A 19,221-nucleotide genomic window follows, 5' to 3' on the forward strand; every position below is an offset into this window, starting at 1 on the left:
ACTGTCACGTGACGAAAACATCACCAGGCAGCTGTTGACCTTTCGCTGCATGTGTCAGTGTCAAGTTTTGTGTACTTGTAAAAAACAAAACAAAAAAACTTGTTTATGTTGTTCTGAACTTGGACTGCTTGCGTGTGTGAACTCAAACAGTGGGCAATGAAAGGCTGAGGCATGACTGGCGGTGTTGTTCGTCAGGCTCGAAAAGTTAACGGTGCCCAGCACGTCGAGTGTAAACAGGGGCGCGTCAAGTCCGATCCCAGACCTTACATCGTCAGCAATTTCGTGGGACAGAGGAAGCTAGTGACGGGATCAACGTGCGAAGACCTTTTGGCAAGCGGCTGCAAACTTTTCGAGGTAAGTTAATCATAAACTCCACTGAATCAGGCTGTCTCTTGAGAACCTGTTGTCGACCCTGCCTGGCCGCAACAACTCCGGATGTTGTTGCTTCAAGTATGAAACGCGTGTTGTCACACGGTGCGCTTTCGATCGTGATTAAGCCTTACGGTTATCGAGTTTTCTTAAGGGCTTAACAGCGCAAGTTGCATAAAAGGAGGTCAAGTGGGGTCGAATAATTCAAAACTCTCTGGGAGATGAAAGGTGCCCGAGTAATGTCGCTGTTCCGATCGCCATTGGTCCCTATTGTGATCTGAATCTAATATATCTATCGCGATTGATTAGTTTGATCAGGCTGCAGAAGGGAACAAATCAACACCCCAGACGTTCGACTGCGACCGGGTTAGATGGCGATAGAAAGTGCATCGTATGGCATTGTAATATAACACCCGTAGTTCTGCCTAATTGGGCAAAACAGACAAAGTTTTCCGCGTGGAGCTAAGAAGCCGCTCCGTCAGTGTCGCTGAAGTTCGCCTCTGATTTTCATTATTTAAAAAATTGTTCATGCTCTTCGTTTTGAGGCCAGCGAATACGCTTAGATTTAGTTTGAGGCCAGCGAATACGCTTAGGCGTAGCGTCGAGGAAATGGATAGTGAAAGACGGTAAGTGTGCTGTAAAGGAAAGGCCATCTTCTCAAACTAATATCCAAACCTCCGCGAGTCAGTTCGGGGTACCATGACCTTGAAGTTACCAGTGTATGGGCGCCTTCAGGAACAGTAAAGAAGCCATATACAGTAACTGAACTGTATCCCCATTAGTGTGTGCTCCGCGGCACTGGGAATCGAACCCAGTACGACACGCACTAAAAGAGCATGCTGTATCACACCGTCACAGCTGCAATACTGACTACAGATGTGCCGCCTTAAGCGCTGCAGAAATTTCTCTCTTTAGCTAACAATGTTTTCACAAAAATGTATCTGGTAGAGTGATTTACATTTCAGCATCAACGAAGTGTGGGTATATAAATGCTAGTTTATTATTAGACAATGTGAAAACTCCACCAATGCTGGGTGTGATATGTGAACTACGAAACCTTCCGTTTGCATAATTGGTTCATTTTAGGTACCAAAGACAGACTGCAGGCTTGTTCTGGAGGATGGAACCGAAATTGACGACGAGTACCTTGCTACTTGTGGCGATTACACAGTTTTGGTCATCTTGAAGGCATCTGAACAGATAAAGTGTACGTCTTGCATGACTGCTTTAATTTGGTAATATCACAGTCATGCAGCGTTTCTGAAACATCTGTGCCAAGTTTTGATTCATCGAGTTTTTCCTCACTTCTCAAATGTTTACAGTTGCATGGAAGAGTGTAGACACATTAAAAAGTCTTACTAAAGTCGCTAAAGCAGTTTTGCATGTTGATGTGATATATATATTTACTGCTTGCACCAAGAAAGAAAGCTTTGTACTGTTTTGCTACAAAAACATGTATGTTTTGCATTGCATTAACTTACCCCTCATTTTATTATCTTTATCAATGCTGAAGTGTTCAAGTTTTACATAATCTAATAAGCATTTCATTAATAATGGCACGGCATTATTAACTAATCAACATGCCTTATTCCCCTGTCTTTGCTAGTAGTTTATGGTATCTTACCGGCCAATTTACAGACACTCAAGTGAAAGCACAGCAGATGATTGCCAACATTGGGAGGTTGCTTGCATCTGGCTCACAGAAACTCAACGAGATATTTGACCCTGTCAAAGACGAGCTTGTCAGCAAGATGCTCGGGCATATTCAATCGCTTGAGGCTCCTCAAGATCTGCTGCTGGCTGACAGTAAGGAAGAGGATCCAAAGTGGTTTGAAGGTAGCCAATCTGGAGTTTTCTTCCATGCATTGAGAATGCCTCAACAGAGACACACACATTAAAAATAATTGTACATTTAAAGGGGCACTGCAATGCTTTTTGAACATGGCCAGAAAATGCTGCCAATTAGTAGTTGAGGCTCCTGTGAACATGTGGGCCTTACATTATAGCACACATGTGCTGGGTTCGCACACAATATTTCGCTGTATATTCAAGGACTTTTCAAGGGTTTCAAAGATGCAAAAAGAAAAAATTCAAGGAGTGTTAATTTTATTTTTGCACATGACTTGAAAAGGGAGCTCTGCTTTTGCACTGATATCTTCTTTCAAGAGCAGCTATCTCTGCCTCTTTTTCTTTACCTGTTCAGCAAAACCAGTTGGCCTTAACAAGACATGCCATGTCATTTTTTAGGGGCGAAGATCCTTAGGCTGTGGGTCATTTCCTCCTCTGTAGTAGTAGGACTAATGGTATGTAGCCACCTCTAGTTTATGAATAGCTCAATAGATGGTGTTGTGTGTATATGTCCTTGGATATATCACTACATGGCGCTGGTGGTTTTCATTTGACGATTTAGTATAGTTGATGAACTGACAGACGTACATATGCACGGGCAGACAGAAGTTTTGGCCCACTCATCATCATTCACTCCGCGGATATGCTGTGAACTTTTTTTGCTTTGGCGTCTTTCAAAAATTGACCTACTTATCCCAGCAGTCACTTTAGATTTTTGGCTTTGTCTTCTTCTCTTGAATGCTCTGTAGCTCAAGCTCGAGTTTTTTTTTTTTTTCAAGGTAACCCGCTGTACCACAACTTGCTTCTTCTGTTCTTTGATGTGTAACACATATGTATGCATATTTTGACACACTGATGATTTTACTTCCTTCGACAGTGGAACGTTAAGCAGCTCATCGTGGGTTTTCACGGCCTCCCGAATGACTCGTTCATAAGGGTTCTCTGCCATATCTTCAACCATGAGCTTGTCCATACTGAAACTTCATTAAACTAAGGCCTGTTCTTAGCTAAGCAAGAAAACGACCTTCAGCAATTCCCATAAGGTTGAGAATGACTGGTCACGCTTCATAAGGCGCACGAAAAGAACATCAATACATTCACAGTCTCTTTCGTAGTTTTTTTTAATCCATGCCATTTTTCTTGACAGAACTGAATATAATGTGCACACACAATATTTATCTTGTGCTCAGAAAGACGCTTGTGGTTAGTCAAACTGTTGAAAAAAAGCTTTCAGCTCCAGCTGACATTTGGGGCATCCCAATTCTCACATCATTGCAATGTCGACCGTCTTCTGAAATTTTGCGTACTAGGCTGGATAAGGATCACGTGGTTCCGGTCGCACCCAGTTACGATATTCTGTATGATGCAGCCACGCAGGTTGAAACCTGTACTTCCCGCCTGGCACCTTTCAAAGCGAACACAACACACTACGATAAATGGTGCACACGAGCCCGACGAACAAAGGACTACTCACTAGTGTGCCAAGCACGAGTGCCGCGGTAGCACGGGCAGTAGTGCCTGCCGTTGTCAGCCGCTTTGTGTGCTGCACTACGAAATCACGCCGGAAAGTGGGTGGACCAATAGCTTAGGGCAGCATTAGGTGAGACATGATGCACGTCTCCCCTTTTGTCCTGTCGCAGCTGAGATCACATCCTGCACGTACCAGTTGCTGCCCACGCGAACAGTGCGGAAATGAGTCTTTCATGCGGGAGCAAAATATTAAAAGGAAAGACACGATGCACCCTCGATTCCACCTGCGCGGTATCCGCGGCACTTGTTGCAATGCATCCCAGCACCGCCTCCGCATGCATTACCGCCGCGGACACGGGCTGGCTCGAGACGGCGCAGAGATGACAGACTAGCTAGACTTAGGGACTGTAAACGACCGAGCGATATGCCTTAGATTGGATTCAATTTCCAGTTGATATTAGTTGCCAGACATCGTAACGGCTGCGTGATTTAAAACTGAAACTACCTGATGTTATTAATCAACACAGCTAGTTTTCATGGTCATTCGTAAGTGAAAGGGACCTTGAAATGGGTGTGACTTATAGTGATACACCCTTAAGTTCCTATAGTTGGACAAATTTTATGGCATTTTCAGGGATAACAATGAGTTCATGAGTATTCAAGGAGTTCCCAGGGCCCTTGAACTTATATTGTCGATATCAAGGATATTTAAGGGTTTCAAGGGACCGTGCGAACCCTGCATGTGGCATGGAATCTGCAATTAACTTTAAAAGTCATCTAGAAATCGCTCACTATTTATCTTTGGAAATGATGGCATAAACTGTATTTGGAGTATAACATAAATTTAGCTGTCCGTGTATCTGTGTGCAGGAGAGCTTCCAGAATCTCTAATCATCAAAATTGCCGTACAGATCTCAGATACACAGCATGTGGTGAGTGTGCAGACCTCTAAAATGGCAACCCCCCTGCTAGCACTCCTTGCGGATCACGTCAAGTGCATACCCCCTTAGAGTTGCACCAGCACGCTTGTGATCACACGGGGAGTTGTGGATCAAAGAAGAAAATAAATATGTCAAGGCCATGACATACACTGATGTATAGACATAGTTTCTTGCTCCCTTATCATACCCTTTGCATAGCTTTTAGCATGCTCACTATAATAAAAGAAGAAAGTGCTAAAAATCCGTGTAACTCTGCTTGTACTTGACGAATCCTAAAAATGTTTGTGGCTGTCAATTCATGGGGCAGTAAATCAGATACTGAGGTCATTTAATGAATACTTAGAAAAGTGCTGCAGGGAGGGCCCCTTTAAGCTGAGTCATTTGGTAGAAGCCTAGCAACGGCTAGCATTGTGGAAAGCTGGAGTAGTCGGTATGGTACCGGGGGGGGGGGGGGGGGGGAGAACAATTTGTAAACACTTATGTGTCATGTCACTTTTTGATGGTATATATTGTCCCACTTTCTTGCGATCATGTGTATGCTAGGCACACTGCGTACTGCAATAACGTGTGCCTGCGAGAGTGTTCCATTTCCTGGGTGGTCAGGCTAGCTCGCACCTGTCGCATGACGGTCGTGATTACAAGTGTGCTCCGCAGTTTGCCAACATCTTCATATTGTACAGTGACAAAGCACAGCTGCTATGAGAAATTGTTGAAGCAGCCTGTGTTGGCTGTCTGGTAGAGGCATGTGTTGCTAAAGTGTTGATTGCCTTGTTGAGGAAAGAACTTGTGTACTTGAATTTGTCACAACAGGATCCTTTTCTTCATATTGGTGCTTCCGGTGCACAGTGTGCTACAAGTATTGGACGATACTAGTATAGTTTTTTCTGGCATTTAATGTTGTCAATTGGCAATTGGCGATTGTACCGTGGTTTACTCGCTGTGCGTTTCACGTCATGCTGCATTTTGCTTATATATGTGACTTGCATGAATCGTCTCCGGCTGCTAAGTTTGGAAGCTGTGAAATAGTTGCCTGCTAAAAGTACAATAGAGGAAAACACAGTCTATTGAGGCTGCTGAAGTATTTTGTTAAAAGTCCATTTTAGAAGTTCTTATGCAACCACTGAATTTTTTATTTGAGAACAAGACCCAGGTTGTCTGGTACTGTGTAAAGGAAACAGAAAAAAAACAAAAAACTAACTGGTGCATTAGTGCATTTGCATTGACATTCTTCAAAAAAAAAAATTGTTTTGTCATTTCATTTCACTGTCCAGGGGAGAAGCGGGCAGTATCGAAAAGGTCTGTTCTTAGGGAGAGAGCCAAGACACGAATCAAGGGATACTACTATAAGGTATGTTTTGGATACTTCATGTTGGTCATTAATTTGGTTTTGAAACGATTGCCCCCTTAGAAGAGTATTGCATGTTTAGAAATTGGGTAGCTATAGAATGTGCACTGCCCTTACATTAGAGAGATCCCGAAGTTGTTTTGCTGATTGTATACTGTTGGGGTCCTCTATCCCGATTTCTGTAAAATTTAGGGTGTCGCAAATATGGCCGTAACAAGGTGAAATATGATAGAAGACACAACACACGACTCACGCACTGTTAAGGAAACGTAAAAAGGAAGCTTGTATTTACTTAAGAAAACTAAGTTACAATATTACTCGTGCAACCACTCGATACCGCACAACGCACAACCGCTCAAGTCGCTCGCAATTAGCAGACTTTTCTTCGCTCGCCCTTCTCGCTGCGTCTCTGGCTCTTCCCACGCTTTATCGCTCTCCTCTCTCGACCACAGATCCGAGTACACATACGCGCACGCTGACACAAACGCGCATGCACCACACACACACACGTGCACAAATTGTTCCACGAAGTCAGTGGGGGAAGTCCGTCGCTTCGCCATTCGGGGAAGCAGTGTCGAACATCCCACAGGCCACGGATGCGCAAAGCAGCATGTTTCCCTCTTCTTGCACACGAACTGGCAAGGTGCAATAAAGCGGGCCGCCGCCTTTGTGCTGACCCAGCACCCGCAGCACTGGGAGGCTCGCCGATCGCAGGTGCCCATAAACAAGGAGGACGGCCCCTTCGAGTGACCAACGGACAGTCGCACGAGACAACACACGCAAAAAGAAGGAAATAAAACAAAACTTAGAAGATTTAAAGCAGTCCCGTACACTCGGTCGTCCTGACAGTCATTAACATCCTCGTTAATGGAAAAAAAATCATAAATGAACCCACACGCCAATACACAAACAGAATCTTTTCCTTCGTCGAAGAAGACAAGAAAAAAAAAAGAAAGAGCAGCTGTTTAAGTCCGCACAGTTCACTCGGTAAATCTCGGCACGCACTGCAATTCTCAACAAGACGCCAACGCAACTATGGCGCACTCGCATAGGAATGGGTCTTGGCGCAGCTATGGGCCGAACGTCTAAATCGCTGCACCTCACATTCGGGAGCGTCTGACTCCTCCGCAGACTCTCCGTCGTCATCAAGGTGTGAATGCGGATCGGTGGTTGTCCAGCACTTCAACTGCGACACGTGCGCAGTGGTCGCGAAGCGGCTCGCCCTTGTTTCGTCAAAGTCGGCAACTCGATACGTGTCAGCTGGCAACACTGCCGTGATTACAAGGGGGCCCCTATATTTTGGCTGCGTTTTGGCAGGCTTTCCCGTCTGTTCTGGAGCCCTCGCCATGAAGACCACGTCACCGACACCGTAGATTGTAGCGGGAAGTGGCGCTTGTCGTAAGCGACCTTCATATTCTTCTGCTTGCTCATGAGGCGCTGCTGTACATGTTCGCGCAGCCTGCTGGGCTCCTCCCACACTGACGCTTTAGATTCAACCAAGCGCTTCAGTGCCATGCTGTGAAATTCCGGTCGATAACCGTGTAACATCTCGAGGGAGTCTTCCCGGTCGTCTTGTTTACAGCGTTGTTCAAACTGCACTCTACCTGACTGAGCTTTTTGTCCCAATCTGCTCTGTATCGACCATCGATGTAGTAATGACTGGTAGAAGTGTACGGTTCACTCGCTCGACCAGGCCGTTAGCTTGAGGATGTCGAGTGGAGTTGAGCACATGGTTTATCCCTCTGACACTGCAAAAATCTTCAAACGCTCGTGATGGGAAACAGCTGCCCCTGTCAGTAATGATCCGCTCAGGTAAGCATCTCTCTATTATGAATTCGCGTAGCGCTGCGAGGACCAGCTTCGTCGACGTGTCGCGCCTCGGGAACACCCTCACAAACTTCAGGTTGTCCACAATCACCAAAAGGTACTGGTTGCGTCGCTTGCTTGGCACAAAGGGTCCTAGATGGTCCATGTGAACCACTTCAAATGGCCTCTTCCCAGGGGGGATAGGATTCAAAAGTCCTTCCCACTTCCCGGAAGGAAGCTTGTTGCTTATACACTGGAAGCACTGCGATATATGCTTATGAACATAGTTACGCATGCGTGGAAAGCAAAAGTTCTCTTGTATCTTTGCTACTGTGCGGTCTAGTGCAAAATGCCCCATCAAGTCTTGGGACTGCACTACTAATGCCTTCCCCATGCTCTTTGGCAGTACGAAATTGTGCCTCGCTTGCTCACCTTGCCCTATCTTCCGCACAAGCCATCCGTTCATAATCGAGTAACCTTCAGTTCTTCGTCTTTCACCCTTGGTGCAACATTCTTGTGACTTTTTCAGCATCGTTATGATCTCTCTTAGCTCCTCATCTCCCCTCCGCAGGACCAAGACGTGATCGGCAACAGTGAGTGACACACACTTCAAAACGGTCCGCAAGGAGTGTACTCAACGTGTCAGTTGGCTCCTTGACGGCCCCTCTGCTCAGCGAGTCCACATGAAGCATTCGTGCTCCTGGCAGATGCTTGATTGTAAATGTGAACTCCTGGATTAAGTCATACCAACGCGCGATTTGTGGTTTAAGCGTTTGCTGTGTGTTGAGGTACACAAGCGCCTGACATTCGGTCACGATTGTAATTGATATTCCAAGTAACAACGGCCTAAGTCGGTCCACAGCCCACACTATTGCCATTAGTTCCAATTTGGATCAGTGGTAGTTGCTTTCAGCGTCGGTCGTCTTTTTACTCATGCAGTAAACGAGATGCCACTCGCCACCTTTTCTTTGCAGGAGCATGGCTGCCAAACCTTTGGTGCTGGCGTCAGTATGCAGCTCCGTTTCCGCATTTAGATCGTACAACTGTAGCACCGGTTCGCATGTCAGCTTGGCCTTCAAAGCCGCAAAACTCTCATTTTGCTCAGCACTCCACTGAAACGCCGTGTCCTTCCTGGTCAGTCTAGAAAGGGGCTCGGCAACCAAGGCGTACCGCAGTATGAAGCGTTGAGAAAAAACTTGTTAGGCCCAAGAATCTCCTGATGTCGTGAACACTTTTTGGCATTGGGAGTTCGGCTATTGCTCGCACCTTCGTGTCGCCCGGCTGCACGGTTCCACTTTTCATTCAGAATCCGAGGAAATCCACGGAGTCCATCGCCAAAACACACTTGCTGGGCCGGAGTGTCAGATTAGCTGTTCGGAATGCCTCAAGTACCAGGTGCAGACGCATTATGAACTCATCCCAGTCTTTAGCTGGTGTTAACACGTCGTCAAGGTAGCACATAGCAACCTTACCTCTCAGTGGTCCCACCACACGATTCATGAGACGCTGGAACACGGACGGGGCATTTGTAAGTCCAAACATCATGCGCTCGAATTTTCCTGTCTCATCAGGAGTTTTAAATGCAGTTTTTCTTTTGGCCTCTTCGGTCAAAGAGGACTTGGAGGTATCCATATGCCAGGTCAAGGACGACGTATAGTTCGGCCCCGGCAAGACCCTCAAGCTGGTCATCGATAGCTGGCAAAGGATATTTCTCCTTTATCGTCTGAGCGTTCAGCCGACGATAGTCAACAACCACGCGCTGCTCTCCATTTTTCTTTTCGATGAGAATGACTGGGCTCGCATACTCGGAATGTGTCTCAGTTACGATTCCATCTCTTTCTCACTCTCCGGCGATGTCACGTATAGCCTCTCGCTTTGCTGCATTCATGCGGTAGGGCCGAACAGCCATGGGTGCGCTACCTGGTATCTCCTGTATGTCCATCGAAAGGGCAGGTGTGCAGCCAAGTTCGCTGAGATTGGCGGCGAAACAATCCCGGTACTCATTTAGGAGGCACGCGAGCTCACGACGCTGCTCCTCCGTTACGGAGGGGCCCATTCTAATTTTCTCGCACCCAATCGGCCGTTGCGCCTCTGTAATCAGAATTTGCTCTGGCTTCTCCACGCCACACTCCTCTCTGCACTCATTTGTTTCGATCATCTCGCAACCAGGGATGTCCACCTCTGTCCCGTGGCCAAGTCTTTGTCCTTTACGTAAAACCACGTCATCATTTCCGCTCATAAACACCGGCACAGTAACCTCTCCGTCCTCCATGTCAACAAGAATTTCGCACCCACAGTTGTTGAATAGCACTGCACCAGTGACGTTAGACTGCGATGACAGTCTCACCCAATTTATGACATTGGCCTGCAGTGGGGTCTCTTCAGCAGTTTTCAAACGTAATTTCGGACACGAAACGAAGGGTTCGAGATGTGAGAATGGGCACTCGTCTCTATGCCAGAATTGCAAGCTGCCGCCCAGCCCAGCGTAGGTCACATATGGCAGATCGGTAAACGTGCGACCGACAAGCAAGTCGACCGACTGGGCCTCGTCGGGTACAACAAGTATCGGTATGTTCTTGCCAACGACGCCACCTATCAGCAAGTCGGCCTGGCACCTGCCAATCGTACGAGCAGCTGGAATGCCCTGGCTGCCGAAACCATACAGAGCGGTAGCACCTTCCAGCATTTCTGCTCCGCACCGCACCGCCGCTGATTCGCGCAGTAAGCAACCGGAACTGCCTGTGTCTAACATGCCAATCAAAGTCTCATAGCCATTCCATTTAACGTGCTTCAAAAGCACGCCAGGGTCAATTTTTTCTCCAGAGACAGCGTTGGTCTCATTTCTGGGGCCTTTTGCTTGGCAGTGTTTTTGGGTATGCCCAGTCGTCCTACATTTTAGATATTTTTCTATTCGTCATTCCTCTGGGCAATCCCGTGAAATGTATCCGAATTTGAAACAATTATAACATTTTCGCTCACCGTTCTGATTTGTGACAGGTGGCCGCTGGTCCCGCTTGTCGTACCCGGACGCACCCTGCAGCGGCGCCTTTGGTGCAGGTTGCATACGAAGTGCATCGCTCGTCGCTCTTCGTTCAGCTGCTGTCCCGAAGCGTCGCTCACGGTCGATCCTCTCAAATTCCTGAATGTCATGCAGCTGGTCATCCGCGTCTTCGTGCGACCTTCCAAGAAGCATTGTGCATAACTCCCGCGATCGGAGACCGGTCAGCACCTGCTCCCTCGTATCACAGAAATCCAAGTGCGCCTCTCTGCAAAGGCGCACCTTCTTGTGGAAGTACGCAGCCGTGTTCTCATTTCGCTGCTGCATTCGCTCTTGCATACACCTCCATTGCTCCGCCGCCCGAGTCTGGCTGTAGAAAGTCTGCCCGAACATCCGCTCGAAATCGTCCCACGATGAAATTTCGGCAGCTCCCGAACGGTACCAATCTTTTGCGGCGCCGACAAGGTGACACTTGGCAGTTTCGAGCAGGAATGGCGTTGGCCACTGGTGAAGCGTAGCCATCTGCCACAAACTTTCCATCCATTCCCGGGCTGCTGACGCGCAACCATCACCGGAAAAGTTTGGAATATTCCTGCTCAAATCAGGCATCACCTGAAACATGTTGATGGCCGCCTGGCGTGGAGCCCCCGACGACTCTGGCTGAGGCAGCCGCCGCAGCAGGTCCACCAACAAGCGGTCTTTCTCGTGCAAAGCGTCGAAAAGTTCCCGCTTGGTGAGCCCAGCACAGCCGTCGTCATCACAGTGACCACTCTTCTCCGGCGATAATCCGTCCAGCATGGCTGATGTTAGCTCTCTGGAAGTGCACACTCACTGGAAGTCCACCATTGCTTTGTTCTCGCACTGACGCAATCGCACTCCTCGCTAAGATATTTCAAACTCGTTCTGAACGTTTTCTAAAATCGGTCAAATCCCACTTCTGATGAATGTTAGCGTCCTCTATCCCGCTTTTGGTAAAGTTTAGGGTGTCGCAGATATGGCCGTAAAAAGGTGAAATATGATAGAAGAAACAACACATGACTGACGCACTGTTAAGAAAATGTAAAAAGGAAGCTTGTATTTACTTAAGAAAACTAGGTTATAATATTACTCGCACATCACACAACGCACAACCGCTCAAGTCCCTCGCAATTCGCAGACTCTTCTTCGCTCGCTGTTCTTGCTGCGTCTCTGGCTCTTCCCATGCTTTCTCGCTCTCCTCTCTCGACCACAGATCCGAGTACACATACGCGCACGCTGATGCAAACGCGTACGCACCACACACACACACACACAAACACACACACACACATGTGCACAAATTGTTCTACGAAGTCAGTGGGGAAATTCCGTCGCTTCGCCATTCGAGGAAGCAGTGTCAAACGTCCCACAGGCCACGGATGCCCAAAGCGGCATGTTTCCCTCTTCTTGCACCCGAACTGACAAGGTGCAATAAAGCGGGCCGCCGCCTTTGTGCTGACCCGGCGCCCGCAGCACTGGGAGGCTCGCCGATCGCAGGTGCCCATAAACAAGGAGGACGACCCCTTCGAGTGACCAACGGACAGTCGCACGACACAACACACGCAAAAAGAAGGAAATAAACCAAAACTTAGAAGATTTGAAGCAGTCGCAAACAATACAAACCGATTGAGCCGATGGTTTAAATTCCTGGGGTCTCAAACAGACTCACTCAAGTGCTCTGCATAAAGTACGTGATTTACTGAAAGGTGGTGAATATGCACGAGAACTTGCATGCCTTGTAAGAACAAAAGGTTTACTTATATATGCTGATGTGTGTAGCACTAGTTTTTTTTAGTGGCAGAGCTCCTGAGGGTGTGCGTCTGTCCATTCTCTGATGGTGTATGTAGCCACCTGTGTCACATACCCGAAAGAGCGGTCCTTAGAATGTCCGCTGGGTAGCCGCACTTGTATGTGAGGAATATATGATGAAAAGATGTGAGATGGCTTTACTTGGAGTGTTCACTAGATAGACGGACGGACATACAGAATGACGGACGGACTGACGGACACACAGACAGACAGAGGGGCAGACGCACGGACGAACGAGCAGACAGACAGAGGGACGGCCACATGAACAGACGCGCATACAGAAGAATGGACATACGGATGGACTCATGGAAAGACGCACAGACAGACGGATGCATTCACAGTCACACGGACGGACGGAAGCAAGAACAAATGGGCGGACGAAAGCACAGACGCACTGATGAATGCTTCGCCCCACCAATCATTATTCACTCCGTGGATATGCTGTGATTTTTTTACATTTGAAGGTCTGACACATTTTTTTACAAAGCATGAATAATGCTGCTGTGTCATTGAACCAAATACTACCGTATTTACTCGATTCTACCGCGCCCTCGACTGTAACGCGGACCCGGTTTCCACGACGAAAAAAAAAAAGTAAGACATCGGTTGCAACGCGCACCCATTTTTCTCATCTGCCTGCACGATCACACCACTCGGGAAAACGACTCCTTTTGGGAGCGTCTTCCATTTAAATATGAGGTACGGGGGAAGGTTGTGCCTATCTGATGTGCAACGAAGCATTGCCGTCACTCTAGTTTTACCGTGGCTCTATGTCAGCACGCGAACTTGCTTTGCCTCCTTCTTCTCGACCGCTGTGGTGCCAGGCATGTCGAAGTAAAGAGGCGTCTGATCGGCATTCCCGATTTGCCCAAACAGGTAGCCCTTGTTGTGCCGCAAGCTTAGGACGAACCTCTGAAAACTGTGAAGCTTTTCTTCGTACTCCTCCAGCAACTTTTGGCATATGCCCGTTCGCCTTCAGAAGGAAAAAGCCTTTTCTCTTCATAAAGTTAGTTAACCAGCTCCTGCTCGCTTTAAACTGGCTCCGCATTAGCCCTTTTTCTAAGGCTAACTGCATAGCCTGCACTTGGAGCAGTTCTGTCGTCACGGGCCGCTCATTGCTAAATCACATACTCGCCGAGCAGCTCTTCAATTTGCGGAAACCGACCCTGCTGTGGTCCACTGAAGCCTTTGCGTGAATCTTTGCTGTCGACAATATTCTGCTTTTGTTTCTGCCAGTCCCGCACACACGTTTCGGGAACTGCGAACGCGATGCGGCCCGATTTCCGTCCGTTTCGAGACACGCAATGACTTTTTTTTAAAAGCAGCATCGTGGTGCACTCATCGAGTTTTTGGACTCAGCCCTTCTATTCCGTCGATGCTAATGCACTACAAGATGACGAACTCCTCAACACATGTACGAAGTGCCGCACATGGAAAACACATAGGCAGAAATGACCGACGCACCATGCCGACCCACGTAGGGGGCGGCCATTTTGGAAATGCCGATGGCAATAGAATGTCCGTATTCATTTTTTTTTTCGTACTCGATTCTAACGCGCATGCGATTTATAAACTCTCTTAACCGGAAAAAAGGTGCGCGTTAGATTCGAGTAATTACGGTAGTCAAGAACCACTTAGTCGAAAAACCACAGTACCAGCATACAGTCGACTCTTATTAAGGAGAACCTAAAGGAACCAGGAATATGTTCCATTTAACAGGAGTTGCATTTACTGAGAAGTGAATAAGACTGTAAAGTGCAAGTTCGAAACCAATTGTGCTAGATGCAGTTTTTTAGTTCAAACATCAATTCTGTTTACCGAGAGTCTACTGTATTCGTCTCCCACCTTTTGCCGTTGTTATTGTGGTTGCCTGCACAACCCAAGCAACTTGCATCTCTTGCTTTCGTAAACTACGTAGGTACGTGTCACGCAATGGTTTCTTTTTTTCTTGTGGTGCAGTCTAAAGACGAGATGCAGAAGCGACTCGGGGAGAGCAAGAGAGGTTGCGTGCGTCACCTGTTCGAGGAATTCCTACAGCTACTCAAGCAGAATGACCACAACGGCCACTACTTCGTGCGTGGTGAAGCAGGTGCACTTTGCCTGAGTGACGGCCAGTTCAATTGCCAGGGGACGTTCAGCAAGGACCTGTGCTCTGGACGGCTTCACGCGATCAACCCGTATGCCAGCAGAGAGCAGCTGGTCATATTCAGCACGTGGAATTTGGACCACAGGTAAGAGACTCCCAGGTGCCTTTCCAAGAAACTTTAGAGTAGTCATTCGACGTTTTGTGAGAAAATATGCAAGGCATGTGTGCAGAGTATTACCTAAACAGTTATGTTATCAATACAGGTGTTACGTTAGGGCAATTGAGTTTGTAATTGATGGTCCAATTTTTCGTATCGAGCCAGCCTGAGTGCATATTCTTGCGATAGAAAGCATACGGGCACTCTTGGCTGGATTTTGCCGCTGGCATCAGTGTCACTCACCGCCTATGTATACGTATCTATATTTACGAAAACGCAAGAAAAAAAATCCATAAAAAGACTCCGGCACGCAGAATCGAACGGAGCCTCTGCGTCGTGAGTGCAAGGCACAAACTACTGAGCCACCGAGGAGCACGTCCATCAATGTGCGAATGGGAAGCTATTTATATCTACCACTTACCGCTGGTGATAAGCATCTCGGAGGGGGAAGTATCGTGTTTTCAGCATTAACAGCAAGATGGCGCATGAGCGCGCGCCCTCATCTCCCATGCAAACTTTGCCCCGCTTAGAGCAGGCGGGCGACGCTCCCTCGCGCACCCTTATCTCACGGGGAGGATCATACGTCTTGGATGACCTCAGGCTTTACCTGGAACGATTCTATTGTAGTTACCGGGCGCACAAAGGTCACTGCAATCATTGCAGTTTCTGTTTGCGAAAAGCGCGCGCTTTTCAGACACAGCGAAGTAACAACTGAGGCGCTTATTCGCGTTCATCTGTACCTGTGAGTACGTTTCATGCGTTATTTGTGCATGAGAAACGCGGGGCACGTTTCGATCTGCTTGCCATTCTGCATGTGACCTTCCAATTTGTTGCTTCGTCTTTGTGGCAACGCTGTGACTTTTTTTTTTTTTTGCCAACACTGCATCGTTTGTAAACTGTAGCACCAAGAAAAACGGCTGTCATCCTCACTGAGCTAACCTCCTTGTGCAGAATCGAGAGGTCCAGATCCATTCTGCCAACCATGTCTAAAGCCATTCAGCTTGCTGATGGAAGAGCTGTCAACGCCGAATACTTCTACAGGCTTCTGTTCACAACTGAAAACCTGAAGCTCGTCCACCCTGTTTGCCACATTAAGTCGGAGCACGATGGTTATTGCTGTGACCCAGGAAGCTGGTACTCTGACAACACGATGCCAAATGATGGGCGTGGTGATGAATCTGTTAAGAGTCGACAAAGCACTGAGTAACAGGCTAGAAGAAATTAGGTTGCCTTTTCCATCTGAGTCAAATACTCTTAACAACCTGTGGAGAAGGGGTTGCATGTCGCAATGGCTCCATGGCGCCTTGCCGCTGTGCATCCAGCGATGAGTTTAATTCCTGGCTGTAGAAGCTACTTAGGGGGAAGGCCGAGTGCAAGAATGCTGTCGCACTTAGTATATGCAAACACATGTAGTCGGGATTAATCTCGCATCGCTTGATATGCAGTATTTTATAGTAAATGTTGTCCGTCGCTCAACACAACCTAGTTGCGCCCCTATATAAAAGACACATACTGGGGAGCAGTTGTTCTTTCTTAAAGGTGCCTCTTATGAGCAGGGTACCATGTTCTCACCTTCAGTTGGACCACTATTTCAATGCAGGCACACTGGTGTTTCTTATACCCCTAGTGACTCCTACATCATCATCAGCCTGACTACGCCCACTGCAGGGCAAAGGCCTCTACCATGTTCTGCCAATCCAACCAGTCCTGTCTGTGCTTTCTGCTGACACGTTATACCTGCAAACTTCTTAATCTCATCTGCCCACCTAGTTCTTTGTCTTGCTCTCATGCGTTTGTCTTCTCTTGGAATTCAGTCAGTTACCCTTGCTGACCAGCGGTTATCTTGCCTATGTGTACTGCATGCCCTACTTATGTCCATTTCTTCTTGATTTCAACTGTGATATTCTTACCCCCCCCCCCCCCCCCCCCCCGTTTGTTCCCCGACCCGCTCGGCTATTTTCGTGTCTAAAAAGGTTACACCTATCATTTTCCTTGCTCTCACTCACTACATCGTCCTCAATTTAAACACTCTTTATAAGCCTCCAAGTTTCTGCTCCATGGGTAAGTACAGGCAAGATTCAGTTGTTACATACCGTATTTACTCGATTCTACCGTGCCCTCGATTGTAACGCGCACTCGGTTTTCACGACGAAAAAAAAAAAAAAAGTAAGACATCGATTGCAACGCGCACCCATTTTTCTTGTTGGCCCGCACGATCACACTACTCGGGAAAAAGACTTTTTTCGGGAGCGTCTTCCGTTTAAATATGAGGTACGGGGGAAGCTTGTACCTATCTGACGTGCAACAGAGCATTGCCGTCACTCTTGTTTTACCGTGGCCCGATGTCAGCATGCGAACTTGCTTCGCCCCCTTCTTCTCGACGATTGTGGTGCCAGGCATGTCGAAGTAAAGAGGCATCTGATTGGCATTCCCGATTTGCCCAAGCAGGTAGCCGTTGTTGTGCCGCAAGTTTAGGACGAACCTCTGAAAACTGTGAAGCTTTTTTTCGTACTCCTCCGGCAATTTTCGGCGCATGCCCGTTCGCTTTCGGAGGGAAAAGCCTTTTCCTCTTCATAAAGTTAGTTAGCCAGCACCTGCTCGCTTTGAACTGGCTCCGCGTTAGCCCTTTTTCTAAAGCTAACTGCATAGCCCGCACTTAGAGCAGTTCTGTCGTCACGGGCCGCTGTGCCGCTCGCTGCTCAAGCACATACTCAGCGAGCAGCTCTTCAATTTGCGAAAACCGACCCTGCTGTGGTCCACTGAAGCCTTTGCATGAATCTTTGACAATCTTCTGCTTTTGTTTCCGCCAGTCCCACACGCACGTTTCGGGAACTCCGAACGACCGCGATGCGGCCTGATTTCCGTCTGTTTCGGCACATGCGATGACTTTTCTTTTAAAAGCGGCATCGTGGTGCACTCGTCGAGTTTCTGGAGTCGGCCCTTCCATGCCGTCGATGCTGATGAACTACAAGATGACGAACTCCTCAGCACACATACAAAGTGCCGCACATGGAAAACACATAGGCAGAAATGGCCGACGCGCCATGCCGAAGCACGTTGGGGGTGGCCATTTTGGAAATGCTGATGGCAATAGAATGACCGTATTCATTTTTTTTCGCACTCGATTTTAACGCGCATGCGATTTATGAACTCGCTTAACCGGAAAAAAGGTGCGCGTTAGATTCGAGTAATTATGGTACCTTCCTCTCACAGTATAGTGGTAGACTTCCACTCATGATTTGAGAATGCTTGCCAAATGTGTTCCACCTCATCCTTATTCTTCTAGATATTTCACTCCTTATTCTTCTAGATATTTCAGATTCAGCTCTGCAGTTACTACCTGTCCTATGTAGACGTATTTCTTTACAACTTCTAGTGTGTCACCACCTATCTTGCATCAGTGTCTCTTACAAAGGGGTTGAACTGTATGTTGCAATTGGTGCCCAAGCCATATCATTAAAGCCATACTGAAGCATCTTTTACATCAGTCTCGCTGCTCACGTTCTGTAAACACTTCAAACTTATATTTCACTTTGTACATTCATCTTTTTGGCTAAATAATGACAGTGGAGAAAGATGTTCCGCAGTGCTAATTCATTCTCATCGACATAAGGTTATTCGGTGAAACTTATGCAGAGTTAGGGATCATTTTAAATCATGGCACATTTACACCAATGCACTTGTGAAACTGTTCATTTTATATCTGCATATGCCCAACAACATGTGATGACAGAATCTCAAACATGCCAGCACAAGTGAAAAAGTTGTGCCGAAATTGCCATTTGTGGACATTCTTTTTTTTAATGTTCTTTACCAAAGACTGTGCTTGCTTTTGAGACGTTAAACCCCACATATAAATCAAAGACTGTGGTTACACTACAATGAAGTGGATCAGGAAAGATACCAGAGCACAGAAAGAGGTGATGCAGTTGAAGTTGTGGTTGAAAAAAAAAAATCACGTGCACTTTTTGTGCGCTATAACATGTGTCTCTCGTGGTGTCTCTTCATACCAACATTTTTTTAAGCATGTTTTTCAACAGGCTTCCTTCCTGCGACAGTATTTTAACTTTGGACCATTTGTATGTTTGATTAAGACTTCGGCCATTTTTACACTGCCAGGATGAAGTTTGAATCATGTAAAGACCACAATGATGCCTTTTGTGACAGCATTAGCAAGTGTTGTGTAGCCTGCTGATGCTTTTAACTGATGCAATGAATTGCTGTGCATATTTTTTTAAATGATGCTGTATTCCCAGAATCACCTCCAGGGCTGATCTCAAGACTGTTCCGCAATCATACTTTTGAAAATTTTTGAAAATAAACTTTTCTATTGTTAAGAAAAGTAGTACTGCCTCATCAATGATAAGTGAAAGG

At 47.1% G+C, this 19,221-nt stretch overlaps 1 protein-coding gene across 2 annotated transcripts; it reads left to right on the top strand.

The window, feature by feature from the left end:
- The first annotated feature begins 27 nt into the window (after nucleotides 1–27).
- Drep4 (DNA fragmentation factor-related protein 4) lies at nucleotides 28–19,192 on the top strand. 2 transcript variants are annotated; one of them, XM_037426390.2, is made up of 6 exons: nucleotides 28–354; nucleotides 1,456–1,576; nucleotides 2,008–2,205; nucleotides 5,900–5,976; nucleotides 14,564–14,835; nucleotides 15,799–19,192. In XM_037426390.2, exons 1-6 carry the CDS (start codon nucleotides 172–174, stop codon nucleotides 16,052–16,054), a joined length of 1,107 nt encoding a protein of 368 aa, XP_037282287.2. In that variant the 5' UTR covers nucleotides 28–171; the 3' UTR covers nucleotides 16,055–19,192. The 2 variants fall into 2 exon arrangements, with proteins under 2 accessions (XP_037282287.2, XP_037282288.2); XM_037426391.2 differs by lacking the exon at nucleotides 2,008–2,205.
- The last annotated feature ends 29 nt before the right edge of the window (nucleotides 19,193–19,221 follow it).

Source organism: Rhipicephalus microplus, chromosome 3 (assembly GCF_043290135.1).
Source record: "Rhipicephalus microplus isolate Deutch F79 chromosome 3, USDA_Rmic, whole genome shotgun sequence".
NCBI lineage: Eukaryota > Metazoa > Arthropoda > Arachnida > Ixodida > Ixodidae > Rhipicephalus > Rhipicephalus microplus.

What these genes read in the sequence shown, in the direction of transcription:
- Drep4 (XM_037426390.2), top strand. Translation starts at nt 172, where the DNA reads ATGACTGGCGGTGTTGTTCGTCAGGCTCGAAAAGTTAACGGTGCCCAG. An exon ending in GGCATCTGAACAGATAAAGT is followed by an intron (nt 1,577 to 2,007) that starts GTACGTCTTGCA and finishes GCCAATTTACAG; the next exon opens with ACACTCAAGTGAAAGCACAG. An exon ending in GGATCCAAAGTGGTTTGAAG is followed by an intron (nt 2,206 to 5,899) that starts GTAGCCAATCTG and finishes TTCACTGTCCAG; the next exon opens with GGGAGAAGCGGGCAGTATCG.